Raw genomic sequence first — 16,682 nt, forward strand, 5'->3', positions numbered from 1 at the left:
CCCCAGCGCGCACACACACACACACACACACACACACACACACACACACAGCCGAGTCTCCTCCAGCAGGTTGCAAACATTCACCAGTGCCCTACAGCAGGTGGATTAGAGAAGTAGTTCACAGACTGTTTTGTGCCTTAGAATCTCCTTAGAGAAACAGTGATTGGAGGCAGAGCTCAGCAATCTGCATCATAACAGTATGAGTTCTTTGAACTGATATTGTGGTTCTTTGAACTGATATTGTGGTTCTAATGTGTCACATGTCCTGGAGACTTAGCAGCAGAGATAGACATGGTTCCTGCTTTCTTGGGATTTACTGTCAAGTGGAAGAGACAGACCTTAGACTGTTACACAACTAATTATTATTATTATTATTATTTTTTGAGATGGAGTCTCATTCTGTCACCCAGGCTGGAGTGCAGTGGTGTGATCTTGGCTCATTGCAGCCTCCGCCTCCTGGGTTCAAACGATTCTCCTGCTTCAGCCTCCTGAGTAGCTGAGATTACAGACATGCACTACCATGCCTGGCTAATTTTTGTATTTTTAGTAGAGACAGGATTTTACTATGTTGGCCAGGCTGGTCTTGAACTCCCGACCTCAGGTGATCCACCCACTTCAGCCTCCCAAGGTGCTGGGATTACAGGCGTGAACCACCACGCCTGGACGAATTATTTAAATTACAATTTTGATTGGCACCTCAAAGGGAAAATATGAGGTGCTGCGAGGGCATTCACCACCTAGCAGGAGAGCCTTTTCTTCCAAGGAGATACGTTGGGACTTTCGCAGAAGCTCCAACACATCCAAGAAAAGCAATTTCCCACCCACTGAAGCACCTTCTTGAAACCTCAGGGCTCCATGGAACAGAGTTCAAAAACTGCTCATTCACATTCCTCTTTAGTGGATGCTGTCGTGTGCTACCCAGACTGTGGCACTCATTTTCCCACATCCCCCACTCCATCAAGTTGCTGAAGAATTTCAGCTCAGTCTCTCTCTGGGCACTATCCTGAGTGGAAAGGAGCCAGTGAGCTCATGGTTACGCCTCCTTCCAGCAGTCTGCCTCCAATGACTGGTTCATGGGAGAGAAGAGTACAAAGGCCTGGCCCCTCAGCCTCCATTTGAAACAACTCTGAAAGATTATCCCAGCTTTATTGTCCCCCTTAGGATCAGATGAGCCTTCTGTTGCAGTGGCATTGCAGCCCAACTTCTGCCCAGTTATGCTTCTAACTGTCATGTAATATGATTCCCCAATAAACCCTCTGTAGGCAAATCTCCATCTCAGTCTCCTTAAAAGAGTGCTTGAACTAAAACACCCTCATTACAGATGGTGAAAATAAAGACCAGAGTGGGGAAATGACCTGCCTGAGGTCTCACAAGCCTGAACCTTCAGATCCTCTTCAGAGTCTGTCACCACCCTGTGCCACAGTCCTACAACTTCCGGCCTTGACTTTCCCTTCCTGAGGCTAGAGGCAACAGCTGTAATGGCCAGAATAGGTTCTCACTCCAATGGCTGGAGACCTCGGACAAGTGAATTCCCCTCTCTGGGGAGGTTAAGTATTGCCCGAGTGCAACATCCTCTCTCAAGTCTACCTCTGTGCAATGCGCCTGGTCCTGAGAAAAACCACGTTTCAGCTGGTGATGGCAGCAGAAATTCCTTCCTCCCATGTCCAAATCACCTCTGACCTCATAGTTGGATTCTATTTGGAGTGGTGGTGGGGAACCTTGGGTTCTGTCCCATTTCTGAGTTTCCAAACTCACATTTCAAGAAGGAACCTCTTTTCTTTTTTCTTTTTTGAGACAGAGTCTCGCTCTGACACCCAGACTGGAGTGCAGTGCCGAGATCTCGGCTCACTGCAACCTCCGCCTCCCAGGTTCAAGCAATTCTCCTGCTTCAGCCTCCTGAGTAGTTGGGATTACAGGCGTGTGCTACCACGCTCGGCTAATTTTTGCATTTTTAGTAGAGACAGGGTTTCACCATGTTGGCCAGGCTGGTCTCAAACTCCTGACCTCGTGGTCCACCCACCTCAGCCTCCCAAAGTCCTGGAATTACAGGCGTGAGCCACTGTGCCCGGCAGGAAGCTCTTTTCTTTGTTCATGCCGACATTATCAAGTGCTTTACTGTGTCCCAGCCCCTGCTCATGCTGGCAGGACAGCAGTGAATGAGACACAGTTGTGTTCCTCATGGGCCTTTCAACCCCAGTGGGAAAAATGAACAGCACACAAATTCTTTGGTGTTTTTTTTGTTTGTTTGTTTGTTTTTGAGATGAAGTCTCACTCTGTCACCTAGGCTTGAGGGCAGTGGCACAATCTCTTCTCACTGCAACCTCTGCCTCCTGGGTTCAAGCGATCCTCCCACTTCAGCCTCCTAAGTACCTGGGATTACAGACACATGCCACCATGTCCAGCTAGCTTTTTTGTATTTTTAGTAGAGGCGAGGTTTTTGGCCTGGCTGATCCTGACCTCAAGTGATTCGCCTGCCTTGGCCTCCCAGAGTGCTGGGATTACAGGCGTGAGCCACCACATCCAGCTCATCACACAAATTCTTGTGATAAGCCCTGGGGAAAGAAAGAGCACAGGGAGCTGTGAGGGAGTACAGCCTACCCTGGACTTGAAGGATAAGAAAGGATCGGCCAAGGATGGGAGGGGAGAAAAGAGCATGGAGCAAAGATGACTTCTAGCAGAGGAAACAGCATGGGAGAAGATTTGAAGCAGGGAGGAGAAGGCAGCCTTGTAGGGGGCAGAGGGAGCTGGGAGAACATAAGAAAGGCTGAGGCTGGAGAAGAAAGCCCCAGGGCCAATCTAGCAGGACCTCACAGGGCACATCAGGAATTCTGGACTTTATCCTATGGGCAATGGGAGATCTTCAAAGGAAATTTTGCTGTTTATTACAAAATAGATTATATTTATTAGAAGAAGGAGGGAAGAAAGTAGTAAGGCTTATTTAGGACCTTCTTTGTGCCAAGTATCCCATGAAGTACATCACAGGCATGTTTTTCGTTTTTGTTTTTGTGTTTTTTTGAGACAGGGTCTCTCTCAGTGGCACCATCACAGCTCACTGTAGCCTCGATCTCCTGGGCTCAAGCCATCCTCTTGCCTTAGCCTCTGAGGAGCTGGGACTACAGGTGCAAACCACCATGCCTGGCTAATTTTTTATTTACTTTTTGTAGAGACGTGGGTCTTGCTATGTTGCCCAGGCCAATCTTGAACTCCTGTGCTCAAGCAGTCCTCCTGCCTTCTCCTCCCAAAGTGCTGGGATTACAGGCATGAGGCACCACACCCAGCCCGGCAGCAGGATCTTATTTAATTTTCACTGCAGCACTAGATAGTAGAGCCCACTATTAGCTCCATTTTTTTTTTCCCAGATGGAGTCTTGCTTTGTTGCCCAGGCTGGAGTGCAGTGGAGCAATCTCAGCTACCTCCCCGTCCCAGGTTCAAGCAATTCTCCTGCCTCAGCTTCCTGAGTAGCCAGGATTATAGACACCCACCACCACGCCCAGCTAATTTTTGTATCTCTTAGTAGAGATGGGGTTTCGCCATGTTGGCCAGGCTGGTCTTGAAACTTCTGACCTCAGGTGATCTGCCCAACTCGGCCTCCCAAAGTGCTGGGATTATAGGCATGAGCCATCACGCCCGACTTTTGTTTTGTTTTGTTTTGTTTTGTTTGAGATGGAGTTTTGCTCTTGTTGCCCACACTGGAGTGCAATGGCATGATCTTGGCTCACCACTACCTCTGCCTCCTGGGTTCAAGGGATTCTTGTGCCTCATCCTCCTGAGTAGCTGGGATTACAGACATGCACCACCACCCCCTGCTAATTTTTGTATTTTTTAGTAGAGACCAGGTTTCACCATGTTGCCCAAGCTGCTCTTGAACTCCTGAGCTCAAGAGATCCACCCACCTTGGCCTCCCACAGTGCTGGGATTACAGGTATGAGCCACCATGCTCAGCCTATTATTTCCTTTTTAAAGTGGATCCCAAACACCACCCAGAGGATCCATCTTCCTTCTTTAACCCTTACAAAGTGCTTCTGTTTTCTGAGGCATTTTTTTTTTTCCTAAAATGATAATCATTCGTGTGGCTCCATCATCTCCCATTCGATTGGGGGCCCCACGAAGGCAGGGATTTTTGTCTGGTATGTTCTCTACTGCATTTATCTCCAGAGCCTAGCACAGGGCCTGACCTGTAGCAGGGGTTGGAGAAATAGGTGTGGAACACATGCTTGTATCCACCAGGATACTTGGGCTAGTGCTGGGCCCGGGTGGCAGTGCTCAAGAAATAATAGCCTCCTGATGCTGTGGGCCTGGCCTCTGCTCTGGCTATCTCTCCCTTCCTGGTTGTCTGTTAAATGGCCACCTCTCAGACACTCAGCATCAGTCTAGTGTCAGGGAAAGAGCTTGGACTTTGGAACCAGACAAATGAGGCTCAAATCTGAGCGCAAATCCATCTAGAATGAGGCAGAATTTAAATAAACAAAACCAAGTACCCTTATGACTCTTAGTAACTTCCTTTAATTTCCTCATCTATAAAATGGGAATATTACCATCTACATAAAAAAAATTGGCCGGGCGCGGTGGCTCAAGCCTGTAATCCCAGCACTTTGGGAGGCCGAGACGGGTGGATCACGAGGTCAGGAGATCGAGACCATCCTGGCTAACATGGTGAAACCCCGTCTCTACTAAGAAATACAAAAAAGTAGCCGGGCGAGGTGGCGGGCGCCTGTAGTCCCAGCTACTCGGGAGGCTGAGGCCGGAGAATGGCGTGAACCCAGGAGGCGGAGCTTGCAGTGAGCTGAGATCCGGCCACTGTACTCTAGCCTGGGCGACAGAGCGAGACTCCGTCTCAAAAAAAAAAAAAAAAAAAAATTATTGCTGGGCGCAGTGGCTCATGCCTGTAATACCAGCACTTTGGAAGGCTAAGGCAGGTGGATCACTTGAGGTCAGGAGTTTGAGACCAGCCTGGCCAACACGGTGAAACCCTGTCTCTATTAAAAATACAAAAATTAGCTGGACTTGGTGGCAGGCACCTGTAGTCCCAGCTACTTGGGAGTCTGAGGTGGGAGAATAGCTTGAACTTGGGAGGTGGAGGTTGCAGTGAGCTGAGATGGCACCATTGCACTCCACCCTTGGCAACAGAGTGAGACTGCCTCAAAAAAAAAAAAAAATTATTGTCAGGATCAAATGAGAAAATGTTGGATTCCATAGGCCGGGCTTTAAAAAGAGAAAGAGAAAATGATTATAAAGTGCCTGTTTAGTTAAGTTCTTTTTCAGCAGAAGACAGAGTCAATGCCATTTTCTTAGATTCAAAGCCACAGTTTCCTCATCTATGAAATGGGAGTTGTGAGCTAAAAGATAATATAGAATTCCCATAACCGAAATGCTCCTCTCCAGACAAGCTCTTTCTAAACCTGCAGTTTTCACCTTTAACAATGTCTCATCAGAGAGTTCGGACCTGACCCCTGTTTCTCAACCTCACCCTGCCCCTTCCCATTTCTTCTCTCTTCAACACGTTTCATAATCTTTATTGTTTCTTGCCTGTCTCCGTGTTCGCTGTCGTATCCCAGTGTCTACCATATGCTAGCATAAGTGCTCAATAAATGTTTGTTGTTTTCATTACATTTCTTCTTCTTTCCAACTTTTATTTTAGGTTCAAGGAGTCATTAAATATTTTGGTGGCAGAGTAGGGTGGCTCACACTCATAATCCCAGCACTTTGGAAGGCTGAGGTGGGAGGATCGCTTGAGCCCAGGGGTTTAAGACCAGCCTAGGTAACATAATGAGACCCAGACTCTACAAAACATAGAAAAATTAGCTGGGTGTGGAGGCACGCACCTGTAGTCCCAGCTACTTGGGGGACTGAGGTGGGAGGCTCACTTGAGCCTGGGAGGTCGAGGCTGCAGTGAGCTGTGATTGTACCACTGCACTCCAGCCTGAGTGATGGAGTGAGAACGTGTCTAAATATCTAAATATGCATATACATATATAAATAGAAATACATATATATGTGCATATATATATATTTTTTGAGATGGAGTCTCACTCTGTCGCCCAGGCTGGAGTGCAGTGGCACTATCTCAGCTCACTGCAAGCTCTGCCTCCCGGGTTCAAGCCATTCTCCTGCCTCAGCCTCCCAAGTAGCTGGGACTACAGGCACCCGCCACCAGGCCTGGCTAATTTTTTGTATTTTTAGTAGAGACGGGGTTTCACCTTGTTAGCCAGTATGGTCTCGATCTCCTGACCTCATGATCCACCCATCTCAGCCTCCCAAAGTGCTGGGATTACAGGCGTTAGCCACTGCACCCGGCCTATATATATATTTTTTAAAATAATGTATGAGCCAAGACTGTTCTAGGCAATCCTAACCACAATCATGAGACACAGGCAAAGTGAGGATTTTACCAGTTTTTAGCTGTGAAAGCTGAGGTCTAGCAATATTAACATTGCCCAGATATGTCCCAAGCAAATTAGCAGGAGTTCTAGACTCTCCAGAAAGTGCTCTTTCCACCCACCCTTTCACTGCCTTCCAAGGGAAGGAGCACTGCGGGCCCAGGTACTAGTCCAGGCACTGTCTTAATTTGTGGCTTTAAGATGTAAGCAAGTCACTTCTTTCCCTGAAGGAAAATGTTAGTTTCCCCATCTCTAAACTGGGGAGAATCTTTGACCTGATCAGTGGTTAAGAATCAGCTGAGTTGACTGAAATGTTGTGGTAAATTAAAAAAATAAATACATACTTTTTTTTTTAAAGAATCAGTTGAAATAATAGGTTGAAAGCATTTAATAAACTGAAAAGCACGCACTTAAGGAGGAGGTTTGTTTGTTTGTTTTTGAGGCAGGGTCTCGTTCTGTCGCCAAGGCTGGAGTGCAGTGGCACGATCTCCTCTCACTGCAGCTTCTGCGTCCCGGGTTCAAGCAATTCTCAAGCTTCAGCCTCCCAAGTAGCTGGGATTACAGGTGTGCGCCACCATGCTCTACTAATTTTATATTTTTAGTAGAGACAGGGTTTCACCATGTTGGCCAGGCTGGTCTTGAACCCCTGATCTCAAGTGATCCACCCACCTTGGCCTCCAAAAGTGCTGGGATTACAGGTGTGACCCACTGCACCCTGCCTATGAAGGAATTTTTAAATGTTAATATGCAGAATGAACATTCTTCCCAGAAGACACTGTGGGCTGGGGAAGCAGGGAAGTTTCCTAGAAGTGATGGCATTTCATCTGGGCCTCCAGTGCTCCTGGGTAAGAATTTTGGGAAACAAAGCTCAGAGCCAAAGTCACTGACCAACCAAAGAAGAACCCTCTAAGCCTCTCTGAGTTTTACTTTTTTTCCTGTTTCACTTTGATATCTTCTTCCAATCTGCATTTCCCTGCTGCAATTTATTTTTTCCTTTCAAACCAAATTTAGAGTAGAATCTGCATATAATAAAATGCACACTTTTTTTTTTTTCTTTTTTTGAGACAGTCTCACTCTGTCACCCAAGCTGGAGTGCAGTGGCACGATCTTGGCTCAGTGCAACCTCTGCCTCCTGAGTTCAAGCGATTCTCCTGCCTCAGCCTCCCGAGTAGCTGGGATGACAGGCGACCGCCACCAAGCCCGGCTAATTTTTGGTATTGTTAGTAAAGACGGGGTTATACCATGTTGCCCAGGCTGGTTTCAAACTCCTGAGCTCAGGCAATCCGCCCGCCTCAGCTTCCCAAAGTGCTGGGATAAAAGGCATGAGCCACCGAGCCCGGCCAAAACGCACACATTTAAATGCAGACATTTCCATGAGTTTTGACAAAAGCACATGCCTATGCAACTACCACCCAAATCTAATTTCCTTGTGCTCCTTTGCAGTGAATATCCCATCCTGCTTTCTGGCCCCAGGCACCCACTATCAGCTTTCTGTCATTACAAATTAGTTTTGTTTTTGTTTTTGTTCTTGTTATTCTTTATTTTATTTTATTTTTTTCAGATGGAGTCTTGCTCTGTCGCCCAGGCTGGAGTGCAGTGGCGCATCTTGGCTCACTGCAAGCTCCGCCTCCCGGGTTCACGCCATTCTCCTGCCTCAGCCTCCAGAGTAGCTGGGACTACAGGCGCCTGCCACCTCGCCCGGCTAGTTTTTTGTATTCTTTTTAGTAGAGACGGGGTTTCACCGTGTTAGCCAGGATGGTCTTGATCTCCTGACCTCGTGATCCGCCCGTCTCGGCCTCCCAAAGTGCTGGGATTACAGGCTTGAGCCACCGCGCCCAGCCTGTTCTTGTTATTCTTAATCCATTTAATTATTTAGCAGATGACAAAGTTTTGCATTGAAAAATTAGCTTTTTAGTTTAGAACACAAATATAAATGCAACAAAATGTATTAATTCAATAGTCTTAAGACAATATTTTCATTCTAGAGTGTTTGCTAATGAATGCAGAGGTCATTAGATAAATTGACAGTAACCTATTGAAGAAAAGAACTATGATAATCATAATTTACCCATTTACTGAAGAGAGTTTGACCATTAATAAAAATTATACCTACACATCAGGTGCGGTTACCTACACATCAGGTGCAGTGGTTTACATCTGCAATCCCAACTACTAAGGAAGCCAAGGTGGGAAAACTGAAGCTGAGCCCAGGAGTTCCAGAAAAGCCTGGGCAATGTTGCAGGATTCCATCTCAAAAAAATTATACCTCATTTTGGGAGGCCAAGGCGGGTGGATCGCCTGAGGTTGGGAGTTTGAGACCAGCCTGACCAACATGGAGAAATCCTGTCTCTACTAAAAATATAAAATTAGTCGGCTGCGGTGGCACATGCTTGTAATCCCAGCTACTTGGGAGGCTGAGCCAGGAGAATTGCTTGAACCCAGGAGGCGGAGGTTGCGGTGAGCCGAGATCGTGCCACTGCACTCCAGCCTGGGCAACAAGAGCAAAACTCTGTCTTAAAAAAAAAAAAAAAACCTACAAAACTTGAAATAAGTACATAGATAACTCAGTCACTTCTTGAGAAATTATGACATAAAAATGACAATATTTTCAATGAACAAATATTTGTTATTATTCTTATTTTTTGAGACAGGGTCTCACTCCACTGCCCAGGCTCGAGTGCAGTGGCATGATCATGGCTCACTGCAGCCTCAACCTCCCAAGCTCAAGTGATCCGCCCACCTTGGCCTCCCAAAGTGCTGGGATTACAGGCCTGAGCCACCGCACCTGGCCTCATTGTGTAATCTTTTGTGTTTGTCTTCTTCGTTACCATAAAGCTTTTGAAGCTAATTCATGCTGTTGTGTGTATCCATAGTTCATTCCTTTCTGCTGCTGCGCACAATACTATTGTATGGATATATTACAATTCATGTATTCATTCATGAGTTGATAGACATTTGAGTTGTTTCCAATTTTGGCTATTATGAGTAAACCTGCTATTTCTGTGAACATACCCCGCTATTTTTATTTTTTATTTTTTGTAGAGATGAGAGTCTCCCTATGTTACCCAGACTGGTCTAGAACTCCTGGGCTCCAGTGATCCTCCTGCCTCAACCTCCCAAAGTGCTGGGGCTACAGAGATGAGCTGCTGCACCCAGCTCTAGTTCCAGTTGCTCTGCATCTTTGCCAACACTTGGTATTGTCAGTCTTTTGAGAGTCTTGTTGACATTGGTCTAGTGATTAAAAGCCTGTGCACTGGAGCCAGAGTTCAAATTCCAGGTCTACCATTTGTTATATGACTTTAGGGGAGTCACTTGACCTCTGTTAGTCTCAGTTTACTCTTCTGGGAAAAGGGATAATAGTTCATAAGGTCCTTATGTCTATTCAGTTAAATCAGTGGTTCTTACTTAGGGATGACTTTGTCCTCACAGGACATTTGGCAAAGTCTGGAGACATTTTTGGCTGTTACAGGGTGCCTCTGGCATCTAGTGGGTAGAGGCCAGGGATGCTGCTAAACATCCTCCAATGCACACGGCAGTCCCTTTGAATGCAGAGTTATCCAGTCCAAAAAGTCAATGGCCCTGAGCTTGAGAAATTCCGAATTATATAATGCACGTAATGTGTTCAATACAACACTTGGCACATATCAACTGCTTAGTAAATGGAAAACAAACAGACTTTGGGGAAAAACGTGTTTTCAGGAGCAGCAATATGAGTCTGATGGATCCAAATCGTCATGGTCCTTTTCCCAAATATCTCTACCACAAGGCTGTTATGACGTGAGGAGGCTCACAACAAAGAACAACTGGTTTTATCACCTAAATACCTCGGAAACCAAAAAGTGAGCAATATGTTCAAGACAGCAGACCTGCAGCCTTGGACCTTGGACTCCTCTGTGTGGGGGAGGATGGGAATGCTTGCACGTTCCATGCCTCCTCCCCTGCCAGGCAACATCTCCCGGGGCTGGAGTTCCAGCTGTTGTCTGGGTCAGCGCAAACAAAGACCTTTGGGCTGCCCAAGATCCAGAATTTACAGCCCACAGACTCCTCCCAGTTTACCGGAGTGTTTGGAAGACATTCCAGGTCAGCAGGAATTAAGTAGGGCCCCCAAGGGGCGTATGTGTCACGTGGTCTGATGACACAGCCAGGATGAACTGGAGAAGGGCAAAGCATAGTCCAGAGGAAAGTGCAGTCAAAGCAGAACTGATTCAATTCAACAGAGTCAAGCATTTAGCAACATTCGTTGTGCGCTTACTGTGCCAGCCTCTCTCTCTCCTACGTGGGAGGCCCTTTGGAATAGAGGTTAGGAGGACAGTCTCTATGTAGAGAAGGACATTTGAATCCCAGCTCTGACAGCACTAGGTGTGTGTCCTTTGCAAGGCACATCACCTCTCTGAAACACATGGCATATATGCAATAAATTATGTGTGTACGTACGTCTCAGTCCTCACAAAAATAAATTTATGGTAAGAACTACTACCATTCATATTTTACAAAAGAATAAACCAAGGCTCAAAGAGGTGAAGGACTTTGTCCAATGTCATGGGACTAATTAGGTAGCAGAGGATCACTGTGACAGGCTTTTAGGGAGATGGAAAGATGAGTAAGATGGAGTCCCTGACTTCAACAAGCTTGGGGTCTCATAGAGGAGATAAAGGCAGGTAAAAGTCTAATTTCCAGCAAAGAGACAATGAGAGGTGCTAATAAAGAGCATTCAGCGGCCAGGCGCAGTGGCTCATGCCTGTAATCCCAGCACTTTGGGAGCCCGAGGCCGGTGAATCACGAGGTCAAGAGATCAAGACCATCGTGGCCAACATGGTGAAACCCCATTTCTACTAAAAATACAAAAATTAGCTGGGCATGGTGGCACACACCTGTAGTCCCAGCTACTTGGGAGACTGAGGCAGGAGAATCGCTTGAACCAGGGAGGCGGAGGTTGCAGTGAGCTGAGATTGCACCACTGCGCTCCAGCCTGGCAACAGAGAGAGTCTCTGTCTCAATAATAATAATAATAATAATAATAAAGAGCATTCAGGTGTGGTTAAGGTAGGACTGAGGTCAATTCCAGGTGGGGGCAATTAGGAAGGCTTCACAGAGGAAGTGGTGGCTCAGCTGGTCTTTGAAGGTGAGTCAGACTGAAAGCACAGTCAGAGACCCAAGTTCTAAGAAGTGTGACCATTGTGTTGGGCCATAGGATGTGTACATGTCAGGGTGGTCACAGATCTGGCAGGGAAAGTTGATAAATGGGGCCAAGATTATTTGGTGAAAATGGGCTGGGATTACAGGCATGAGCCACCGTGCCAGACCCAATTCTTTATAATAATATTTGAGTCTCGCTGGGCGTGGTGGCTCACGCCTGTAATCCCAGCACTTTGGGAGGCCGAGGTGGGCAGATCACCTGATGTTAGGAGCTCGAGGCCATCCTGGCCAACATGGCAAAACCCCATCTCTACTAAAAATACAAAAATTAACTGGGCATGGTGGCGTGTGCCTGTAATCCCAGCTACTCTGGAGGCTGAGGCAGGAGAATCGCTTGAACTCAGGAGGCAGAAGTTGCAGTGAGCCAAGATCATGCCACTGCACTCTAGCCTAGGCAACAAGAGCAAAACTCCATCTCAAAAAATAATAAAATAAAAATAAAAATAATATTTGAGTCTCTAGATCCAGCAATGCCTGAAATCTTCACCTATGCTCTTCAATTCCATAAGCAAAACATTCTCTTTTATGAGGAAGACAGGTTGGGTTGGGTTTTTCGTCATTTGCACCTGGAAGAATGCTGACTGATACAGAGTCTCAAATCTCACCCTAAGGAACTCTACATAGGTTCTAGAAAGACATGAAAGGGAGAGGAGAAAATAGCCAATGAGAAGGAAAAAGATGTGACAATTACTGAAACAAGCTCCCTAGAGGGCAGAAAGAATTCGAAGTGAAAGTAGAAGAGAGGGCAGGCCAGGCACGGTGGCTCAGGTCTGTAATCCCAGCACTTTAGGAGGTCAAGGTGGGCGGATCACTTGAGCTCAGGAGTTCGAGACCAGCCTGGCTAACATGGTGAAACCCTGTCTCTACTAAAAATACAGAAATTAGCAGGGTGTAGTGGCTCACACGTGTAGTCCCAGCTACTTGGGAAGCTGAGGTAGGAGGATTGCTTGAGGCCAACAGTTTGAGACCAGCATGGATAACACTCCATCTCTACAAAAACAAAAAAATTAACTCAGCATGGTGTTGTACACATGTTGTTCCAACTATTCAGGAGGCTGAAGCTAAAGCGGAAGGATTGCTTGGACCTGTGTGGTCCACGCAGCAGTGACCTGTGATTGCGCCACTACACTCCAGCCTGGGCAACAGAGCGAGATTCTGTCTCAAAAAATATATATATATAATAAAATCATGTTATCAGTGAATAGTATGAGTATGGAAAGATAGATCCAGCATATTGTTTAGTGATAAATCAAGTTACAAAACAGTATGGACTATACAATTTCTTTCTTTCTTTTTTTTTTTTTTGAGATAAGAGTCTCACTCTGTCACCCAGGTTGGAGTGTAGTGGCACCATCACAGCTCACTGCAGCCTCGACCTCATGGGCTTAGGTGATCTTCCCACCTCAGCTCCTGAGCAGCTGGCAGGCACCACCACATCCAGCTAATTTTTTGTATTTTTTTGTAGAGATGGGGTTTCGCCATGTTGCCCAGGCTCAAACTTCTGGCTCAAGTCATCTGCCTGGGCTGGCCCAGTATGATTTCTTTTGTTTGTTTAAAAATATACGTATTCAGTTAATAGGGTTGATAATAAAGAAAATAAAAAAAATAAGAAAAAACAAAAATAAATACATAAAAAATAAAAATAGATTTATATGTAGAACCAGGATGGTGGCACAGACCTGTAGCCCCAGCTACTCAGGAGGCTGAGGTGGGAGGATCACTTGGGTCCAGATGTTCGAGTCCAGCCTGGTCAACATAACAAGACCATGTCTCTAAATATAATATATATTATATTTATATTTTTAAATGTCTGTAAGAAAAATACCCAAAAGACATTGAAACAGAGTATCATTACCTCTTTCTCCTTTCTTCTTTGTTCATTAACCCTCAAGTTTGTTTAGGTATTCACCTTTCAGAAAAGGTGACCACAGCCAGAGGTTAAGCTGGAGGCTTGATTCTAAGTCAGTCACGGTAATGCCAGTGACTGGGATAGGGGCTGTCACGTGATGGAGTTCTGGCCAATGAGATGGGAAAGGGAGTCCGCTGGGAAGCTTGAGGGAAAAGTTTCTTGGTTTGAAAAACAACAAAGAGGCCGGGCCACGGTGGCTCACGCCTGTAATCCCAGCCCTTTGGGAGGCCGAGGCAGGCAGATCACAAAGTCACAAGTTCAAGACCAGTCTGGCCAACAGAATGAAACCCCGTCTCTACTAAAAATACAAAATATTAGCCGGGTGTGGTGGTGTGCGCCTTTAATCCCAGCTACTTGGGAGGCTGAGGCAGGAGAATCGCGTGAACCTGGGAGGCGGAGCTTGCAGTGAGCCAGGATTGCGCCATTGCTTATCAGCCAGGGTGACAGTGTGAGACTCTGTCTCAAAAACAACAACAACAACAACAACAACAAAGAGAGGCGGGGCACGGTGGCTGACGCCTGTAATCCCAGCACCTTAGGAGGCTGAGGCAGGCAGATAGATCATCTGAGGTTGGGAGCTCCAGACCAGCCTGGCCAACATGGTGAAACCTCATCTCTGCTAAAAATTAACCAGGTGGTGGCACACGCTTGTAGTCCCAGCTACTCAGGAGGCTGAAGAGGGAGGATCGTTTGAACCCGGGAAGTTGAATCACAGAGGCTGCAGTAGCCGAGATCCCACCACTGCACTCCACACTGGTTAACAAAGCGAAACTCTGTCTTAAAAAAAAAAAAGAAAAAAAATTGCTGGGCGTATAGTCCCAGCACTTTGGGAGGGCAAGGCGGGTGGATCACCCGAGGTCAGGAGTTTGAGACCAGCTTGGCCAACATGGTGAAACCCTTTCTCTACTAAAAATACAAAAAAATTAGCCGGCCGTGGTGGCGGGCGTCTGCAATCCCAGCTACTCGGGAGGCTGAGGCAGGAGAATCTCTTGAACCCGGGAGAAGGAGGTAGCTGTGAGCCGAGACTGTGTCATTGCACTCCAGTCTGGGCAATAGAGTGAGACTCCGTCTCAAAAAAAAAAAAGGCCAAAAAGTGGAAACAACCCAAATATCCATTAACCATGAATGGGCAAAAAATATGTAGTATGTCTATATAATGGAAGCTTATTCAGCAATGTAAAGAAATGAACTCCTGATACATTTTGCAACATGAATGAACCTTGAAAACATTACGCTAAGTAAAAAGAAGTCAGCACAAAAGACCACATACTTTCTGATTCCATTTATATGAAATGACCAGAATAAGCAACTTTATAGGGACAGAAAAATAGGAGGGTTTGTTTTGTTTTGTTTTTTAGAGAGGATTTTATTCTGTCACCCAGTTGAAGCGTGCTTATCATGGCGTAACACTGCAGCCTCAAACTCGCAGGCTTAAGTGATCCTCCTGTCTCAGCTTCCTGGGTATCTGGGACACCATTCCTGGCTAATTTTTTTTTTAATAGTATGTTTTGCAGAGACAGAATTTTGCTGTGTTTCCCAGGCTGGTCTTGAACTCCTGGGCTCAAGACTCCCAAAGCGAGCCAAAAGGCTCAAGCCTCTTGTCTCAGCCTCCCAAAGGGCTGGGATTATAGGCATAAACCACCAAAAAGTAGATTAGCTGTTTCCTGGGGTGGAGGGGAGGAGAGTTGCAGAAAACTAGAAAATGACAGATAATAGGTGCTAAATTTCTTTTCTTTTCTTTTTTTCTTTTTTTTTTTTTTTGAGACGGAGTCTCGCTCTGTCGCCCAGGCTGGAGTGCAGTGGTGCGATCTTGGCTCACTGCAAGCTCCGCCTTCCAGGTTCACGCCATTCTCCTGCCTCAGCCTCCCGAGTAGCTGGGACTGCAGGCGCTCACCACCACGCCCGGCTAATTTTTTGTATTTTCAGTAGAGACGGGGTTTCACCGTGTTAGCCAGGATGGTCTCGATCTCCTGACCTCGTGATCCCTCCGTCTTGGCCTCCCAAAGTGCTGGGATGACAGGCGTGAGCCACCACCCCTGGTCAATAGGTGCTAAATTTCTGTGAGGGATGATAAAAATATTCTAAAACTAACTGTGGTGATCGTTGCACAGCTCTGTGAACACACTACAAACCACTTATTTGTTTTTTGTTTTCATTTTTTTCTAACCCTCTTCATTAAGGTATGATTGATACCTAAAAAGCTGCGTTTACTTAATGTATACAACTAGATTAGTTTGGGATGTATATTTGATGGGTGAATTATATGATATGTGAATTATATCTCAATAAAGATATTATTTTAAACAGAGAGGAAGATACTTCCAGGAATTGGTAGCCCTTCTTTGTTCCATTACAATCTAGTGGAGCTGGATGTCATGTCCTCAGGCAGTTCTTGGAACTATGAGAACAATCTTTTAACCACGGAAGAGCGAAAAATGGCAACGTGACAAGAATGGAAAAACACACAGAGAGAATTCGAGTCCTTGATAAAATCTTGGAGCTACTGAAAGAACCAATTCTGGAGCTTCTCTATTTTGGGGCTTCTTAATATAAGACATAATAAATTTTTCTTAAATAATTCTGACATGTTTTATTTCTAGTAAATTATTGAGGTAAAATCCACATAACAATAAAGTTAGCTTTTGGGGGAGAGGTATGATAGGGTCTCACTCCGTTGCCCAGGCTGGAGTGCCAGGCACAATCATAGCTCATTGCAGCCTCAAACTCCTGGGCTCAAGCAGTCCTCCCCTTCCAGCCTCCCTAGTAGTTAGAAATACAGGCACACATGACCAAGCCCAACTAATTAAAATTAACCATTTTGGCCGCGTGCAGTGGCTCATGCCTGTCATCCCAACACTTTAGAAGGTCAAGGAGGGAGGATCACCTGAAGCCAGGAGTTTGAGACCAACCTGAACAGCAAAACAAGACCCCTGTTGCAAAAAAAAAAAAAAAAAAGCCCGCATGGTGGCATGGACCTGTAGTTCCAGCTACTTGGGAGGCTGAGGCAGGAGGATCCCTTGAGCCCAGGAGTTTGAAGCTGCAGTGAACTATATGATCTCACCACCGCACTCCAGCCTGGGCAACAGAGCGAGAATCTGTCTTAAAAAATAAATTAACCATTTTAAAGTAAACAATTCAGGGGTCTTTAGTATAGTCACGATGCTGTGCAACCACCACCTCTATCTAATTCCAAAACATTT

At 45.9% G+C, this 16,682-nt stretch overlaps 1 protein-coding gene across 1 annotated transcript in view; it reads left to right on the forward strand.

Annotated features, from left to right (window-relative positions):
- SESN2 (sestrin 2) overlaps positions 1-16,344 on the forward strand; it is a 43,556-nt gene extending 27,212 nt beyond the window's left edge. Inside the window, exon 10 of the mRNA XM_021938356.2 lies at positions 15,790-16,344. Coding sequence (XP_021794048.1) covers positions 15,790-15,843 — 54 coding nt within the window. The 3' untranslated portion in view covers positions 15,844-16,344. The remainder of the gene's footprint in view (positions 1-15,789) is intronic.
- The last annotated feature ends 338 nt before the right edge of the window (positions 16,345-16,682 follow it).

This window comes from Papio anubis, chromosome 1, assembly GCF_008728515.1.
Source record: "Papio anubis isolate 15944 chromosome 1, Panubis1.0, whole genome shotgun sequence".
Taxonomy (NCBI): Eukaryota; Metazoa; Chordata; class Mammalia; order Primates; family Cercopithecidae; genus Papio; species Papio anubis.